Raw genomic sequence first — 19,394 nt, 5'->3', positions numbered from 1 at the left:
TCCTGGACCAAACAACAAGAAAACTGACTCTTCTCCATCATTCCCATTACTTAGGTGATCTTACATTATTTGACTGGTTAAGCTCCAGCCTTTTTAATTCAAGCAGAAAGTGTGGAAGAGGGAAGACCAACAACACACAGCAATTCACTTCCTACATCCTAGCAAATATATACAGGTACAAGGAGTCCACTTTCCAAGAATTCAACTGCAATGATGGTAGGTGAGCAAAGTGCCCACCTTTGCAGATAGTATCACACAAAGAAGATGCAGTTTCAAAAGACTGCCAGTGAAGAAACAGTTGTGTGAAAGACTTGACATGACCATATGGATGTGTTACAAAGGGCTTCTCCTTCACTATGGAGTCTTTCTTTCTCTCCATATATACACATATATACACATACATACACAGATGAATAGATATAAATACATGTGCGCACACACACAAACACACATACATATATATATATTATATATATATATATTTCTTTTCCAGTTCTTGGAGTGGTTACAACTACTTTAAACTACAAGGCATCCTAAGGGCACTTCCTGGCTCTAGCAATAAAGTTCCATCGTGTTATGGAGAGAAGTAAAGGGAATATCATTGAGGGAGAAGAAAAGTTTCCTATCTTGTATATTATCATGTAAAAGGCCAACACCTCTGAAAATCATCATAGCTGATTCTGAGCCCAGATATTTTCTCCCTGGGTTCCAGGAGGGCAAAGGTTCATCTTGTTCAATTGCTGTGTGTAGAGGTGCCTCTATGCGATTTTCCCTTTTTGGTGGGTAAGTGGTTGCTTCCAAATAGTTTGGATTGTATGATACAATATCCTACGTGCCATTTTTAGTTGTTTGTTTAAAGGGAAATTAAAAGAGTTTTGCTTTTTTCTTCATGTCGTTGCGTCTCCAGAGGGGTAACTTGTCAAACTCCTGTATCGTCATGCCAAATATTTCTTGGAAAACTTCAGGTGCTAAATGACGCTTTAAAAAAAGAAAAAAGGAAAAAAAAAAGAGGGAGGGGAGAAAAGGCAACGGTCAATCCAAGCTGAAAGAGACACAATAGGAGACAGGAGTGCCTTAAGGGACTTCATGTCACTCTAGATGCCACTGCAAGATCTAGTGATAGAAGCTTGATGAAATAACAAAACATGTATCCAAGTCTTTATGAACCTGGACTCCCAGTGCACCAATAACATTTTGCCATTTGTAACATCATCTGAAAGGTTACAAAGGGGATCGGAAGAACTATTTCAGTTGATGAACAAGACAGAAAAAAAAAGTCATCTGAAGCTACCCAACAAGCAGTGATAGATCACAGAAAAGAAATAGCTCTTGCATGCCCCCCTCCAGGCTAGTCATCTGTATGCACAAACGGAAGTTCAGGCACTGGGTTTTAGGACAGCTTTGATGAAGGGCTGCAGGTTCAACACGCTACATTGCAAATGATAAGAATGATGTCTGGCAAGCACATTTATCTACAACTGAAACACGTCTTGTGAGTTACCTCTCTTATTCCTCTGCTCCCGAGTGCACTGGACAGAGAAAGTCCCTCCCTCTGGTGTTCAAGTAACACCATCTTGAATTTTAATTGGTGATCATGTATCTATCTATCTAAAAATGTAAATCAGTGGGTACTTACCCAGGTTTCTGTGACTCTTTTCATGCATCTCCACAAGATTAATGAACTAGAAGTAACCTAAACACCTCCAACCAAGAAATTCCACTGGGCTGCTTAAGTGTAATGCACAGCTTGGTAGACAACTTTTATTTGTTAGTAGAGATTGAAATCCTCATGTTTTTGCATAATGAGTCACCCTAATGCACAGGACTTACCAATGAATTACAGAAAGCTACATTTTGGATCCTCAATGGTGTTTGTACTGACATTTCACTAAGAAATGATCCAAGCCCAGACAAAGCACTGCTCCATTCTAATACGGGTCTACGACTGCAAAACACTTGACCAATTTTGGTCTCTTTACCAGTTTGCAGGTATGAAAATAACTGCCTAAAAAATAAGGAGGTTGTGAGCAGCTCTGCTCAGGAGCAGGCATTCCTACTCAAAGATGTGCTACCTGTCCTGGCAGCATTTGCTAAGAAGCTTCTGTTTCCTCCCCGTCTGATTCCTTCTTCACCATTTACTGCTGAGAAATCTTGCTAGTTTCACAAGGACCCACAGGTTAGTGTTTGAGCTTTCAACAACAAACAACTTCAGCAGGAAAAAGCATTTAGGAACTTGCTTCTCTTACCTCCAGCCTGGTTCTGTCTACATCTTTTAGTATTTTATTTCGCCCTCTGTTGGTCACCATGAGTATTTCATATGGAAAAATCTGTTAACAACGTATAAAAGGGGGAAAAAAAGAGAGGTATTTACATTTTAAAACAAAAAGAACACAATGTGTCTTATTTTCATAACCACACAAACATTCTTTTTCCTTTCCAAAGGAAACCACAGTATTTCTTTTCTGAAAGATGCATGAATGACAGGCTGATTTAAAAGATGGAAAGCTCTAAGAAAACAAATTCAGAGGACTCTTAAAACTATGTGAAAGTAAATGGGAAGTAACAGTCCATCTGAAGGAACAGTAATTCTGAAAAAGCAAGATATTCTTTAGCCACTGCATTCAATAAAATTCATCAAAGGATTTTCTTTGCCTGTTCAGATAGTTAAAGAACGTAAACACATGAGTTAAAGAGGTTTTTCTGTAGACATCTTAGACATCGTCATTTGCTTCAGAAGAGTTTGTGTCCCATATATCTTCCACTACATTTCCTCTGATTTCCCTTTACATTTCAAAGAATGTCCAGAACTTCTACAGATCAGCTACTGGCCAACAATTAATTTCTGGCTGCATAAATGATTTAATTTTTCCTTTTACTTGCATAGGTTCTAAGTTTGAAGTAAAATCTTTAATGTCAGTGGGCCTTAAATCAGTTTAATACAACAGAAACAATGATGCTTAAAAAGTATTTCAGAAAACCATAAGTATTGAAGCTATTTCTGGCAGATAAAACCATTTCAGATAGATACTTGCCCACTGAAGGAAATCACCAAAACTCTCCTGGAGAAGCAGCTGATCTATCATCAAACACTATTAATTATTTTAACAACAGAAGGCACTCCATGGAATCAGCTTTTGGGTAGTACTGAGCAATTAAGTTAATTCCGTTGTAAACACTTACCCCAGTGAAATACAATAAATAAGATTCAGGCATCAGTGAACACACCACTGAGTTTATTGTAAGTAATAATAATTTAAGTAATGTGTGCTTACATACCAGCTTTAAGATGTGATTCTCAGGAGATTCTGACATTGTCACAGTCATACAATGAAGTCTCTACTTTGAATTACATTGTTTATGTTCAATACTGGAAATGGCTACCATATACAGCATTAAAGGAAACTAAAATGTAACTCTTCAAAATATTTAAACAGGCAGAATTTAAGTCAAGGTCTATGGTTGTAAGTACATTTTGTATTCAGGTATTCACAATAAGGTATGTTTCAGTCTGGGGTGTTAGGATGCACAAATTCTGTCCTTTCTGGTGAACCACCTGATAAGATTTGTTCTTCCTATAGTTTACTAATTTTCACTTCCCAGGTGTTTCACACTGACTTTGAGTTAGCTTTTCTCACTTCATAGAATGGCTTGGTTTGGAAGGGACCTTAAAGGTCACCTACTATTCACTTGATCGGGTTTAAATTAGTGTTGGATCTTTGACATGAACAAAACTGCCACTTAGCACAAGCCCAGGGTCTGGCACACGCTTTTCAAACATCAACAGAAAGCAACCTGTAAACTCACGAACATTCCCACATATTTTATCATTGGTGATATGACAGAATTTGTAACCCACAACAACACGTTCCAATAACAGGATGCACTAATGGCAGTGAAGGCTGTAAGAAATGCTGAAAGAGAAATTATTTGGAATAAAAAGCAATATCTCAGAAGTCGGGGATGTTCCCAAGGTCTTATTTATATAGTATATAAAAACAATTGTTAACGTACATTGCATTAGGGTCTCAGCTTATAAAGCTAAGGTTATTGCCTTCTACAATTTGGAGGTCACTTGGAAGCACAAGGAGTAGCGTGGTTTGCAAATAGAGCTCCTCACTGAACTGCAGGAATGCTGATTCTTGTAACTTTGGGAAAACCATGATTTCTCAGAAAATTCACCAGCAACAGCAAAAGTTGCATGATTTAAAACACAGCACTGGCTGAAGCCTTGCTGTGTATTATGTTCATTTTTGACTCAGCCACCTCAGCCACACAGCAGCAAAAGCATTTTAATGTATATTTTAGCTCATATTCAGCTGATATTGCCTCTTTTTCCCAACAAATCTTGTAACAAAGTTCTCAAATAGGGAATTCAACATTATGTAAGATTCCAGGCACCATTAGCCTCAATCCAGAGATCTGTGTGGAGCCTCAGTCATGTGTTGTGAACCACAATATTCTGCATCACTTTTCAAACTTAACAGATCCGAGACTTTGCAATCAAGTGTGGTCTGCTATTTTGGCTACTGAAAGCTTGACAGATAACTAGCTATTTATTGAGTCCTTCAGGATCTTCATTTGTCTCTGAGAAAGCCTGCTCTACTCAAAAAGGGCACGTTGACTACCCTCAGCCTGAGTACTAACACCTAAAACAGGCAAAGTCCAGAACAAAGGGAAAGGTTTGGCACATAAGGAGAAGGGACTGAGATGAGGTAAAGAAGAACAAGGGAACCAAGACATTTCCTGAATTTTATCTGCATTTCACAGTCAAATCTTCATTATCTTCAAGGAAAGTGAATAACATCTGCACTTGCCTTTGGCTCCAACATGTTAGGCATAGATACTCCTCTGTCCATTCTCATTCCAGGGACATGACCATCCGGAAGGGACTGCATCAGATACAGGTATACATCAGACACATAGGTTACACACACAAAGGGTAAAGGCACTCAAGTAGTGGTGAAAACAAAGGTGAATTTGCACTGATACTCCCTTCAACCCTTACTGCTTACTCTTACCATGCAGGACATTGCCATGGTTACTGCTTGTCACTTCTCTGAGGCATGGTTTTCTGAGGCATCCGTCCACCACTACATTTTCTGATACTACTGAGGCTGGCAACAGCTCCCCACCACTGTCCAGGTGGACCTGGGGACCCTGAGAGAGCAGCAGGTCCCCCCCAACCCCAGACATCAAGTAAGGTTCTTATATGGAACAAATACGGAGAGGCATTAATTCAGATTCTGCTCAACAGTACACATGAGCACAGTGGTCTGTCCTTCGTGTCATTTACTCTATCAGCCAAGGTGCTGGGGTTTTTGTTTTGTTTTTTGTCTCTACAATGGAAAATATTGACTACAAACACAGCAGGGATAGGGCTCTTGTCAAAAGGTGCTGTTTTGACATAGGTAAAATTACATCTTGAATATAATACATGAAGAACTCCTCTCCCCCTCCATAATCTTATTGTCTTTCCATTCATCACAGTTTTGATATATCATTAACAAATACAACCAAGTCATTAAAACCTTTCTTAACTGTCACTTCATGCTGTGATTGTGCTGAGGGGCCAGCCAGTCTCAAACTATTCTGGAAAAAAAGTCCCTCAGACAGAAATTGGGGTTAAAAGGGTTGAGTTTTGCAAGCATGTGTCTGAACAGCTCATGTGCAATGGGAGCACGGTAGAAAGCTATTGATTAGTCATCTTGTCTGAAGAGTAAATTCCAGGGCAAACAGGCTCCTGCTATGGAAGAAAAATGCCTCCAGAAAATAATTTCAAAGTGTCTCTGTGTCTGGTGGTAGACAGGCTGGAGATAAATCCACCCTCAGCTGTCCAGAGAGAACTATTGCAGGCAAGTCGTATTTCAACAGACAGTGGCTTTTACAAAGAAAGTCACAGAACTGGTCTGAGCCTTCTCAACCCAGTTCTGGGGGGTTACAGGGAGGAATCTGAGACTGTGCCTGTTTTTTATCGATTAAGAGTCTACGTTGGTGATTATGCATAAACATGCACACAAATCAAAGTTAATGTCTTAAGAAACCCTTCCCTGTAGCAGAAACTCAGATTTCAAAAAGAAGGTGGATGCTTTTAAATCCGTTGTCAGTTGATTGATGAGAACCCGTACTCTACCTGGAAATCTGGAAAACAAAAGAGAAATCTCATCAGCTGCAGAGTGTTGAAGAGGAGCTAGACACAATCTGCCTGATAATCTTTGTGTTTCATGACCTACTCGTTCTCCTCAAAATCCCACCTGATTCTACATGGTCAGCAAACCTCCCTGCTTTAGGTCTTAGTTTGTGAAGAGTAGAGCACTCCTACATTGCAGACCACTTTTAGTGCACTTCTCACTCCAGAAAATCAAGTCACGTTAAAGATGCAGAGAACCATAATGAGGCAGATAAATAGGCAACTAATATTCAACTTTTTAGAGCAGGATTCACCTGCCATCAGGTAGCTCTGTAGGATTCCTCCAGTCTGTAAAGAGACACAAGCACCAGCTTGTGATCCTTATCAAAAGGTATCTAAGACAGAAGGGATCAGTCTTACTCAGAAGTTAAAAGTTGTCTCTCTCCCCCTCCACCACTAAGTTCAAACCTGTTCAAAGTATTAATTCAGTGCATTTTCCAATTAACTGCAGATTACCTGCTTTCCACTAAAGCAGGCTCTTGGCAAAAACAGGGATCATAGCAGATTTAGCAAAATAAACCTGAACTTTTAAACACATACCTGTAGAATTTAACTATCAAGTTTCCCCAAGGAAATTAAAACCATCTAGCAAATACAAAGCAAATACACAATCTCAATGTAAAGCAGCAGAAATCATCACGAGATGTTTTCTGTAGTGAAGTGGCATGTAAAAAGCCTTACCTCTGACACCACCACTCACATCTCCATAGCTGTTGTACTGACCGAAATCTGTAGACACCGGCTGCAACAGGAAAAGACGGATATGCACATAAATCCACAGTTCATGGCTTCATCAGTGAGTTGATATAAGGGGAGTAACAAATTGCTTAAAGCTTTTCTTTCCTCAGTTTTCACATGCTCTATAGCATTGCTTTCTTGCACTTCTAGCACTTAAGTTTGTGTGGAGGGAAACAAGGTTTTGTCTGACTTCAGGTGTTCTTATAAGAAAGTTCAATCAAAATGAAAATCCAGAACATTTAATTACCATGGATGATTAAAACTACTTCTTGATTCTCAAAATGCCTATCTCCTTACCCGGTGAAGTCCATTTTTTCCATAGCCAGGAAGAGAAGAGGTTTTGGAAGCTGAAGCATGGGCTGTTGAAAGAGAAAAATCTTTTACTGGAACAATCCCATGGAAACTCAAAACCAAGAACATCTGAGAAACCAACTAGCAGAAAAAAACCCAAAGAACTAAGGGGAAGCTTAACCAACTGCGATATGCTGTCTTTAGGAAGCTATCATCTCAACCCCAAACTCATCACAACCTTCCATACACTCTGTAAATGAGAAATATTATCAAGTCATGGTGCCAGGCTCAGAATCAAAGTGGCTTCTTCTAAGCTGAAAGTAATCAGAGCAAAATAACTTTTTAGCCCTCAGACAGATAAAGTATTGCCATGTATCCTATGATAAGGCCACAGAAAAGAACAAGAATCCAAGAAGATTAGCACTGTGGCACACCTGAGTTACATGTCACCATACCTACTGACCTTTACATAAGTTTTCTTTTTAGTCTTCCTACTTTAATTATTATTACACCTATAGGCCCAATTTCTGCTGGTGCACAAGCCAAGATACATGAGTAGTGCACCATTCTCTGTGTGCTGGTAATTTTTTTGCCACGAGGGAGAAAAGACTCTTTAAGTCCTGTAATACTGCTACTGACAGAGGCTTCAGCTCTGACTTAACGAGGACAAGGATCAGAACAGGTAATGATGGCTGAATTCAAACAAATCTGAGAACATGACTGCCTGATCTGATGTTACAGCCATCTTATACATAACACAACACTTCTGAGAATGTGACAGGATTCAACAAACCCCATGAATGGAGGCAAAACAAGGTATTAACCCATCTTTCTCATTGGAGAATAACAGAATACCACATATACATATCAAGCAACCTCCCAGTGGTCTTTCTTCCGGAAAACCATTGAGTATGTGTCCATTCATTACTCACTGTTTATTATTAGCTTCTTTGCCTAGATGAATTACCTGGAGAATCATAACGACTGGCAGAAAGGGCTGACCTCTCCTTTTCCATCTCTTCTTTCAGTATCAATTGCCCAAGACCAGAGTTAAGCTATAGATAGCAATTAAAAATATATGAATAAAACAAAACTGACACTTGTCTTCTGTAAAGACAAGGGGCATTTTTGGAAGGTGTTCAGAAGCAGTATGAAGACAAGGTTATAATAACCTTCATGAGCTGCTCCTCCTGCAGTTGCCGGCGTCTCTGTAGCTCCTCATCGTCTTCCTCTCTTCCACTTGACCTGCGTCTCATGTCCGCTCCTGCTTCCATAAACCACATTACAGAGAGCTTTGTGTATCAGTTCTTTCTCAGTTTGATTTACTGAATAAACAAAAAAGTATTTTCTTGCAGATTCAAAAGACTTATTCAAACCTGCCCTTCCTAAAACTCACTCAGGCTGCCCTATGGCAACCTGGATTCTTATAACATTAACAAGAAGTTGTACTGCGCATGGGTTTCCAACCAAGCAACAGCGTTTTTGGTATCAGGCTTCTTGAAGACTTCAGTAAGATAGCAACAAGAACTCATATTTTGACAGTTGTGCTCAACCTAGCTCTGAAGCAGAATATCACACTAAGAAAACAAATAAGCTGAAAAATCTGGGGCTCAAAGGTTTTCAGTGCTCGATCCTGTACCATGTCTCTTTATTTCTGAATAAAACATGACCATTACAGATTTTTATAGTTTCCAAGAAGTTTTGTTTAGTTTCTCAGGTGTAACTGAATCACCTGAGAGCCAATGTGCAAATCAGTTTTACTCGTAGAAGAAAAAAAGCAAACCAAAAACCAAAATCGTCATCCACTGCCAGGAATGTGAGTCAAGAACCAACATTTCCAAGAAAGCCTCCACCTCTGACACATGGCATAATGACACTGTGGTTATGACAAGCACTGTCAGGAAAGTTTCAGGCACATAGATGTTATCACTGCATTTTCACACAATTGAACCGCATACACAGCTCCTCTGACTGGCCATTGAGCAATCCCATCCCGTGACACCTCTCCCTGCACTGCACAAAAATCCTGTTCCCCTCACACCCCCTCACAGAAACCTGAAGCAGGAAAGACCTTCAGCATGTCTGACATAATTTCATAAACCAACCATGCTATGTAACTTATTCCGTGCTATGTTTTACAAGCAGGGGGGAGAAGGGGGTGTCAACAAAATCAACAGAAATAACACAATACTAAAAAAAAAGTTTAAAATGAACATGAGCATGACTTAAAATAAAATATCTGCAGTGCAAAATAAAAATGCAGTCTGCAGAAACAGTAACTCTGACAAAATGGGACTTTTTTAGTCCGTTAATTGCCCCACTGCAGTCCTTGCTTCTTGCCATGAAAACAGCTACGTGGTTGGAAGCAGTGACACGTTTTGGGAATATTAGCTTAGGACTAAAAGATTACATAGACAATAACAGAGAAGAGAGGCTTGTGTGATACAACATACTGCTTTTAAGCCACAGCATGAGAGTTCACATATATTTTCTATGGATTAGTATTTGTGTGATTACTTCCAACATCCTTTTTCAAAAGCTCCTCTACTCACTAACAGTTACAAAGACAGAGATGTGCAGAGGCCTCACCAGTAGAACTGCACTTTGTGGCAAACACCTGGAGCAGGCAAATACTCACAACCTGTTCTAACAATTACTTTACTTATCAGTACCTCTTAATCCACATCACTTGTAGAATTCTTTTTGCATACCTATGGCTGCAAGGGAGGGAGGACCTGGCCAGTGGTCCGTCTCAATCTTTGGTATCTCGTTGGGTGCTGGTGCATGAGCTGCTGGGAACTTGGAGGACTTGATGATATCCTCGGATGACTTGCTCTGTGCTGCCAATGCAGCTGCATCTAGATGGCAATCAGGGAACTTAGCCATGTAATAAGCTATATCAATACAAAGGGTTTCCATATTTTGGAAGATTTAATAAAGATTTAATGCTTTACAAGAAGGACATTCTCAAATTCAAACATTTTCCCGTTTTGCCTCTTGCCAATAGATTGGAATCGAACCTTCTCATCCCGTGAACCCACTCCCAAAACAACCCCAAATCAGCTTTGTTTTGGAGTGTTAAAATAATCAAGCAAGAGTGAAAAAACTCAGTCTAACAGTATTTGGCAGTATCTCTTAAAGACCACCAACGAAACCAGATTTATGCACTGGTTTGCCTTCCCTCTGGGGTAAGAAAGCAAACAGCTCAGAGGGACAGCATTAATGACGCTGCTGATGGTAATTATTTCCTATGCTTCTGTGAAAAGCTGCAAAACAAACAAAGGAACTATATCTTTCCTGCTGCATGTACTTGATTATGAGCACGCAGTGGCAGCAAAAGGAGATGCCAATTTATTTATTAACTGCTAAATGTTATTTTGATCAACTTGGCAGGGACAGCACTTCCAGTGAAATGTTCCTCATCAATAACACGTATCAGCAGTGGGACATCCATTAAATAGCAGTCAAAGCCAAAGTCTCTTAAAAGCTTATGAGAATGTGCATTATGGTTTTCACATCTTTGCATTAAAAAAATAAAGAAAACTGGACAGGATTTAGTTTGCATTAAAAGCAGCCCTAACTATCTCTTCTCTGCAAACCATTAGTACAAATCACCTTTCTCCTATATGAAGCCACCATACAAGACAAAAGGATTTTGAATGTACTTTTTTTCTTTTCTTTTTAAGCAGAAAGACATCTGTTAAAGCAATGAAGTACTTTGTTACACATTCAGGGTACTTCAGGAGAATCAATATTAGCTTATCATGGGGAATTTTGAGAAATTTATGATTAGGAAACTCTACACATAATTGTAGGTATGGAGGAAGCTGGTCAGAGTTTACAAAAGCATGACTTCAAAAAGTACTTACTTATTAGAATTGGTGATGTCAGTGGTTAAACATTCACGTGTTAATGGGAGATGAGAAGGTACATTAAAACCATAAAAATAAACAAAAAGTAATGTTAAGACTTCCAAAATAAGCATATGATTTGAAAACTTAAAAGAGAATGAGGAAAGAAACCTGACGTAAAACTACAGTGGTGTTCTTAGCAATATTCACTCCTGTCTAAAGAATGGACACCCTGGGCTTTCTTAACCATTCCAGAAAACTGTTCATCTAAACCCTTTAGTACTGCTAATTTGCTATTTACCCCAAATAAGTTTCACTGGATAAAGAGTCTGCAAAGGACTGAAAGGTCTTTAAGCAGTAGTCACCTTTCTTTCGCCACATGACGTGCAATATCCTATTTAAATTTTCCATTGACAGCTGAAGGAAATAGCAAACACTTTAAGGTTCCTTTCTCTGCAGTGTTACAGACCAGCAAAGCAGTTGGCTTCTGCCACCACTGTTATTCCAGACTTGCTGAAATAACATCTGCTCTGAAAAGATTAGAGCTGACTTGGACAATGTTGTGCAACTCAGAATCCAAACACTGCAACAGCAGATACACCACACTACCTGATCTATTTCACAGGGCCTGAGAATCAAACTAGCCCTGTCAGTCAGCTGTATCATTTTCAATATTTAAAGATTTCTCTTTGAAGCCTTAGCACATTTGGAATTCCAGTCTGACAGTCTAACATCCTCATCACTGTGGCTGACGCTGTTGACATCAACAAATGTACTTTGTCTGCTTAAAATAAACATAATCCATGAAGTTCCTGTCAAAGAACGGACTTGTTAATCCATTTTTGTCCACTATCAAAATAAGTATTCTGAAAATATAAACTTAAAGAAGTGAAATACAGGAAGGCATCACAACGCTGAAAAGGTAGCAAAATCCATATTAATGTGAATTTTGCTGTTAATAGCAACATGGCCAAGACTTAAATCATATCACCCAAATAAAACAACATGCTTTAAAACATAACCACTCAGCAGGACGTGCAATAAAAGCTCCTTTAAGCTTGGACTACTAATTCTTGATGCTTTCAAGGTGAACGACGACTGCTTTTCTGTAGTCTAAGTGTAGTTGACACTTTAGTTGACACTCCAGTTTTGATACAAAATAGAAAGATCATTTACCATGCTGCTTGTAGATTGGTGGTTTTCTGTAGATGTTGACACCTTGATCTGTGAAATGGAGAAATAGAAAAATGTTAATAGGAGAGCTACCTCAGTTATAGGCAAAGATAACACCAACACCGAAACAGTAGACAGACCAAATTAAGGATGTAGCACAAGAAAAAGCCACTGTCATACAGAATCAGATTGTCTGAAGAAAAGGAAACATAAGAGCGTGTGACAAGTAGAAGACGCGTGGCATGAAGTCCATTGGAGCTGATTCTGTAACGTGTGGATGCATTCAGGTCATGAACAATCCAATCTAAACATCTTCAGTGTGACAGACATTGGGAAATGCAAACAAGCAAGACATTTCAGGGGTGGAAACACAAGCTATTTGGGGATAAGTACCCCAAGTAACTTTCGTGGAAAATTGTGCTCCAGCCACAGCAGCTCAATTTTCTTTCCACCAGGTTGGATTGGGGAGAATGCAGTGAGCCCACCATTCACTTCAAAACCCAGAGAACAAAAGAGCTGCTCCATACATCGTTCTGAACAGCCAACAACACCTTGACTTCACAAAGTCAGTGTTAAGGGACAAACTGCTCATCCTCACACATAGGACAGACTTCTTCATAATTTTTATTTGGATATTTTTTATTGTAAGGATGACCACATTGCATGCTATCAATGTAAGTCAAGAAAAAGCTACCTCCCAGAACCCTAATGCAATAAATCTAAAGCATATTTAAAAGACAAAATATATTTACAGTAATGAACCCAGGATGGGGGCTACACTGTTCTAAACTACCCACCCTCCCCAAAACAGCTCTTCATGTATTCCACACAGCTATAAATATAGAGGTTAATTCAAAATCAGTGCTACAGTGCAAAATCTAGGTCAGTCTTACTAAAAGATCACAATGAGGTACGGGGAACTAAGACATTTGTGTCAAAACCCCATTTTGGTACTGTATGATACTGCCTGAAAAAATGAACTGTTCAATCACAGTAGCATGAAGGAAGAAGAAAACGATTTAGAAATACACGTTGTCTATCACAGATTCCACTGAAGTACTACAGGAGACAAAATTTGGAATTAAGGAAAACAATCTAGAAATCTGTGGGAAAAAAAAAAGTAAAACTACTTGACAGAGCCCTATTTCCTTAACTAAATGATTAGCAAATTCCTTGCACACAAACGCCCTGAAGTACTTTGTTCATGCTAGTGATCTTTTTATGGCTACTTGAACAGTAAACAGGTACAAAGGGAAGAAGCAGGCAGCAGGGCTTCTGTGCATGCCTGTAGCAGACAGCTGCACACAGCTCCTGGGCTGTACTGCTCCAGCTGAAGGAGTCAGCTCTACCACCACACTGGGCATTGTGTACCCAGCTGGGCTCTTCACACAAGTGCACTTCAACTTGCACAGGTCCAGGCAGCTGGGTTAGCTTAGGCACTTCAAACAGCCAGCCTTGGCCAAGCCAGGTCACACTGACTGAAAGGGAACATCCCTGGTTTATCTGCCAGGTCTGAGGGCAGGAAGAAGAGCAGCAGCCTCTGGCAGTTCAAGCGGATACCAGACTGACAGGGACCTGATGAATAACTGGACATGAGGTGCTCAGCTAGCACTGATGCACTCAGATGATGCGGGATGGGACACACACCCTCATCCTATCAAATCACAAGAGAGGTGTTCTCACTTCAGAACAGGACACATTTAATAGAGAGGGTATCCTCATGCACACTAATTCTTGCAGGTCTGTGTGTTTCTGCAAGGATACCAAGCCATGAAACAGGTGAAAAAATATCCCTATGCGGTTAAAAAAAACCCATAACAACAACCACAAAGGAACACTGAACAGAACTGTTCGGTTCAACACTGAAACTAGTCCCAACAATGACTGTGCAATGAACGGCTCACTGGTCAACTGTTCTGCATGCCAGTGTGAATCACAACCATTTCCTCTGAAGTTAGAGGTGTTATGTTGGTGCAACTGGGGGAAAAACAAGCCCTACATAGCTTGCATCCAGCTCACAGGCCATTAGCAGACCCTGCAAAACATGGCATTCTAACACAGCCAACGCAACAAGTAAAAATCACCATGAACCCCCATTTCTGAAGGCTCCACTTCCCAGGAAGCTCAGGAGCAGGCGATCCCAAACCCTGCGTGTGCACCCCATGGCAGACAGCGTGAAACGATGGAGACAAGACAGAAGGTACAAAGGCTACATTCTACACTGTGACAGGACACCGAGACACACACAGTGCCAGCTCCTACCTGGAACATGGAAATGTTTTGGGGCCTGAGCGTAAGTTGGAGTGAGAGGGCGGCTGTCGGGCCGATAGGGGACAGGGGAGTTCCGACCGCTGGACGGCTCATTGCCTCCAATGAAAGAATGGAGAAAACAAAATGAGAAAAGGGAAAGCAATTAAAGAAAAAATCAAATTAAAGTAAAAAAAGCAAGCCCAATCAAACCCAAATGAAATCGGTGGAATCAAAACCTCAAGGGAGAAAAGGAAGTTTAAACAAAAAATGCAAACACAAACAATAACAAAATCTGGTAGCCCTGGTGACTTTATTTTTTCCCTCATTTTCCTGCAGAGACAAAGATGTGTGTTCAGGCTGGAGTTGAGGTTTTAGCAGCTCGCACTCTGATGGCATGCAGGCAGGGGCTGTGTGCTGGCAGCTGGTGATTAGATGGGCAATGCGGAAAAGAAGAATGGAAGGTTACTTGGCAATGACTTATTACAGGGATTGACATTCAGAGTTAAAACTTGCAGGCACAGTTGAAAATGTGAACTCAAAACGAACCCAACTCCAAGCAGGGATAAGCATATGCTGGCAGCTACTATTTCCCTAAACCAAAGCGCATAAAAGCTAGAGATGGAAAATAGCAGTTAGGTCACTTGGCCCATATCAAAAGGCATACCTGTTCCTTACACATTCTTTCATTGGGTCATCCCTCTGATGGGAAGTTTATGATATGTAACGTGTAAAGCAGTGCAGCCCATTTGGTGGCTGCACTCAGATCACAGGTGCCACCCCACCTCTATCAGTGCCACGCTTGGCTCCAGTGACAACACCTCATGACTGCTGACTTAGCAAAAGTGAATCTAATGTTTAAAAATGTAACTTTCATTTGTGTGATCACTCTTACTAGGATCATTCTTTGCCTTCTAACAATCCATGTCAATTCAACAGCCCTGAAAGCTCCTCTGAGTGAGAGGGCTGTGGCAGAAACACGCAGCTTGACTGAACAGCTGGATTTCCAAACACATGACTCCGTGTGCACCACAGAAGAATGCTGCTGCCTTTTATTTTGTGCCATTCTTCACGGTATTGCAAACCCACACAAGCAAAACCTTCCCACTTGAGTGCTTAGTTCGTATGGGTGCAGTTGACCACAAAGGCTTACGACAGAGGAGCAAAAAAACCCCTTCATTATTTCAGGTATGCACCAGGGACTGAAAAACCTAGCAAAGCAAAATAGTTTGCAGGTCCAGGAGGGCTGTAAAACACAACAAAAAAATACCTGCAGGCCTCCTTCCAGCTCTAGGCTTCCTATGTTTCATTAGAGGACTCAAAATCTCAGACTCTGTAACTTCTTTTTTATATACTGAAGAGGGAAAGGAAAATGGAAGTTTTCTTTATACTGTTCCTCTTTTATGTGAGTGGTCACCTGCCAATCTCAAAGTTACCAGAAAGAGGGAAAAAAACACTTTTAACACACCTCACTGAGAGTGATGTGCCAGCATACAAGATAATCCATCTGTATGTATGCGTTTTAAAAATGACAGGCACATACAATTCAGGGGGCTTAGCTGTGTTTTTCTTTTTTTCCTTAAGATTTAAGTGGATACAAATAGCCGTTTTTTTAGGTAAATAAAAATAAAAATAAATTATTTTCAACTTTGTTAAGAAAAATTGTGTAGATGTCCATTTAGAACAGCTTTAAGGCTCCATCTACAATGAGTCTTAGGAACAGAAAACCACAGGAACTTCATGGCAGTGTTACGTGGAAAATGTTATGAATTGGTATGAAAACAGCACTGCTTGAGACTAAATTGATTTCTAGAAGTATAACACAGCTTCAGCATTTGCTGAACTCTAGATAGCGCAGAAGAAGCCAGGAAAGGCTGAGACTTCTAAGTCCTTGACCTTGGCACTAACCTTAACCTGCGCAGGAGACCACAGAAGATGCATAAAAGGGTTTTGAAGTGAACAAAAATAACCGGTCATGCTTCCAGTGTAATGTCAGTGTTCCTTTGACTCTGAGCACATGAGACATCCTACTAGGTTTGGTGCTGAAGGGAATAATTGTTTCCAAGTTCAAAGGAAACTGGTGCTCAAGTGAAAATGATGCAGCACAGAAACATGTCGATAATGATATGGAAAAAACTCAGCAGCACAATTTGTTAAGCAGGCTCCCTTAGCAATAAGATATACATTTGTTTCCCTGTACAGGGCACAACATAACATAGGTTCCTGCTGCCTTCCCAGGTGTATGCCACTGGGCCTGCTGTGCATTTCACTAGCTAAGTTCACAGGCAAATTAGGCAAAAAAAACAATGTGTGCAGCCAATACTCAGACTTCTGCCCATTTGCAATTTAATCGCTCTAATTCCAAACAGACAAAGAAAAAAACCCAAACTCAACGGCACACGGAGGCCAAAGTCCTTTTCTTGTTTCCTCAAGCTGTCATTCATCAGCTTATCCAGATGTACAGCCCCTATTTCCCAAACAAATTGGGAAGTCGTGGAACAGCTGAGACATGGCTGTTTTCCAGGTGGAATTTTCAGCTGCATTCACAAAACACTGGAAATAGTTATCACACACACGCTATTTGATTTCAGAGACCTGTCTCAGGGCAGGAAACCTGTGAAAACCAAGGCCCAAATTCACTATGGAGGTTGGGAGATTCCTTATGGGAAGGTCTGTGAGCAGAGAAACACAGAAACAGCCCTCTAATCCCTCACCAACTCGGAGCTGCTTCTACACGGAAATCTCATGGGGCTTTTGCAGTGTTCTTGAATGCCTCTGAAAAATTCTAGGCATGTAAGATGGATCTCAATGGGAGTTTTGTCTCTGATTTCAGTAGGGTCAGGGTTTCTTTCATTCACGGACTTGTTTTGATTCTTTCATAGCAAAGACAGTACTTTATTGAGACAAGTCCAGATTCAATGGAGAATCCAAATGAGTGTAAATGAAGTCTGTGCTGATAAATATTACACTCCCTTCTAGCCTACTCAACATGTATGTTAAATCAACAAACTCTCATGAAGACCTTCTTGGGCACTTTTAGCCCCTTCACTCCTCAAAGTCCTTCAAATCTGGCCTTGTCTATGAGGCCTGATCGTTACACTGGTTTAAGCATTATGTTGTGTGTAAACACACAAATTGGTCTAAATGTCAATTCGATTTTCTGAACTGCTGGTACAAAATAATATAGGTGTAATGTGACAAATACAACTTTCATTATTATGCTGTATGGAAATCATACCACTTAACTACTGAAGTTTTGGCATGATTCATAGTCTCCTAAAAATCTCAAATCCTAGAAAAACAAACATCCCACATAGCAAAAAAACAAAACAAAACAACAAACAAACAAACAAAAAAACCCAAAGCCTAAAGCTTTATGAAATATTTCTCACAAATTTACACCAATTTTACCTTCTGCTCAAAGTACCAAGTGGCTTCAAGAAAGGCCAACCATGTACAAAGATCATATGACACCTCTTAATTAAATCATCATAAACCTGTCACATCTAATTAACTCCTGACAGTGCAACAGTTCTCATCTCAGATGTGTTCACAAGGTTTAATTCCCTAGTAGACAGAAATGTCACACCCAATGGTAAAATAAGGCAGTTCTTTAAACTCTGAAAAGTGACATCTACGATATTCAAGGCAAACCCCTCTGGGTAAGAGGACAGAGTCACACTGTGTGCAGCCAGTACCAGATCAATCTCTCTTTTCTGCTCCACAGATTTAAACAGGGGGTACTTAGATATGTGGTATAGAACGGGTACAAGAAGAACCACGTGGGAAACCCAGATCGATCCCATCAGTGGATAACAAAATAGCTGTTCGTGAGCATGAAGCAGTGCATGTTTACGTGCTACTGGGCTTCACATTATGTAAATATGAAAAAAATAAATTAAAAGGCCCCCACCCAAATTTTCTAATTATATATGGGGCAGGCAAAATTATCTCTTATGTGTACATCTACGTGTAGAGGTTTATTTAACAAAAATATTATCTCTCCCTAGAACCCCATCTTTAAGTACATGTATGTTGTGAGTACATACATGCATACAGTACATATATATGGCTTTTCAGAGTGTATTTTCCATCATAAACCCTTCGCAAGCCTAGACAGAGCTTGCCCTGACCTAAGGAACATAACATTAGTTCATCTAATGTTTGGGGTTTGTGAGCACTTCACTGAGCACTTAAGATGTTGGAAAAAATATGAAAGTAATTTACAACTTTTTATACCTTTCAGCATTTTTTAGCAATGGGAATACAAACATCTTTCAAGAGTTAATTATTTTCACCTCATACAAGTGAGAGAAATGATGTCTGTTACCTAACTTCAGTAGACCTTACTGTATCTTTGATATACAGATGAACATCCTGTTATGGCAAATTTTAATTACACAAGTATGTGGATACTGAACAAATCCCCATCTGACAGTGCTCATAAATTAAGAGGCACAACTCTTTCACTATGAGATTTGCAATCATTTGATGGTCATTCCCCGAGGCTCTTGCAGCACTCCTTATATCACCCATCCTGGAGGGACTGTGGACCTACCAATTCTCTTAAAGTCTCATGCAAGTACCTAATATCCACATTAACCTATGAACCAAACCGAAGTGCTCCAGGTCACTTTCAGAAAGTGCTTCTTTTTCTCAACCAACCATTAAGAGACCACTTTTCCAATTAAGCCACGTGAATTACAAGAGGTGACAACCTGCTGCTTGACCCACAGGCAACACATCCTCAGCTGTTGGGCACTGTCACAGTGATGTGAACCCCAGCTTTTGGGAGTTTTGCTTAATTGTCTCACGTGAATCCTGCACATACCTAAGACCTGAATGTAAAACTTTGAAACACAAGGGATTCTTAACAAAGTTCTGCGTGACCACAGCTACCACTCACC

General features: G+C 40.1%; 1 protein-coding gene across 13 annotated transcripts in view; it reads right to left on the bottom strand.

Annotated features, from left to right (window-relative positions):
• Positions 1-864: 864 nt before the first annotated feature.
• ABLIM1 (actin binding LIM protein 1) overlaps positions 865-19,394 on the bottom strand; it is a 164,887-nt gene continuing 146,357 nt past the window's right edge. For 8 of the 13 annotated variants that reach the window (XM_065746018.1, XM_065746013.1, XM_065746022.1 and 5 more), the window contains 8 exons: positions 14,503-14,607; positions 12,244-12,291; positions 9,928-10,074; positions 8,389-8,480; positions 8,184-8,271; positions 7,223-7,284; positions 6,869-6,929; positions 5,542-6,138 (listed from right to left, as the gene is read on the bottom strand). In XM_065746018.1, the coding sequence (XP_065602090.1) occupies positions 6,101-6,138; positions 6,869-6,929; positions 7,223-7,284; positions 8,184-8,271; positions 8,389-8,480; positions 9,928-10,074; positions 12,244-12,291; positions 14,503-14,607 (641 nt within the window). In that variant the 3' untranslated portion in view covers positions 5,542-6,100. Of the gene's footprint in view, positions 979-2,246; positions 2,328-4,814; positions 4,890-5,541; positions 6,139-6,868; positions 6,930-7,222; positions 7,285-8,183; positions 8,272-8,388; positions 8,481-9,927; positions 10,075-12,243; positions 12,292-14,502; positions 14,608-19,394 lie in introns of those variants that run through there. The other 5 variants (XM_065746014.1, XM_065746023.1, XM_065746026.1 and 2 more) reach the window with 4 other exon arrangements.

Source organism: Cyrtonyx montezumae, unplaced genomic scaffold (genome assembly GCF_038088225.1).
Source record: "Cyrtonyx montezumae isolate F1298 unplaced genomic scaffold, pur_monq_1.0 scaffold_4, whole genome shotgun sequence".
NCBI classification, from domain to species: domain Eukaryota; kingdom Metazoa; phylum Chordata; class Aves; order Galliformes; family Odontophoridae; genus Cyrtonyx; species Cyrtonyx montezumae.
Note: the sequence above shows the minus strand (reverse complement) of the source record. Positions and strands in the feature narration are given on the sequence as shown.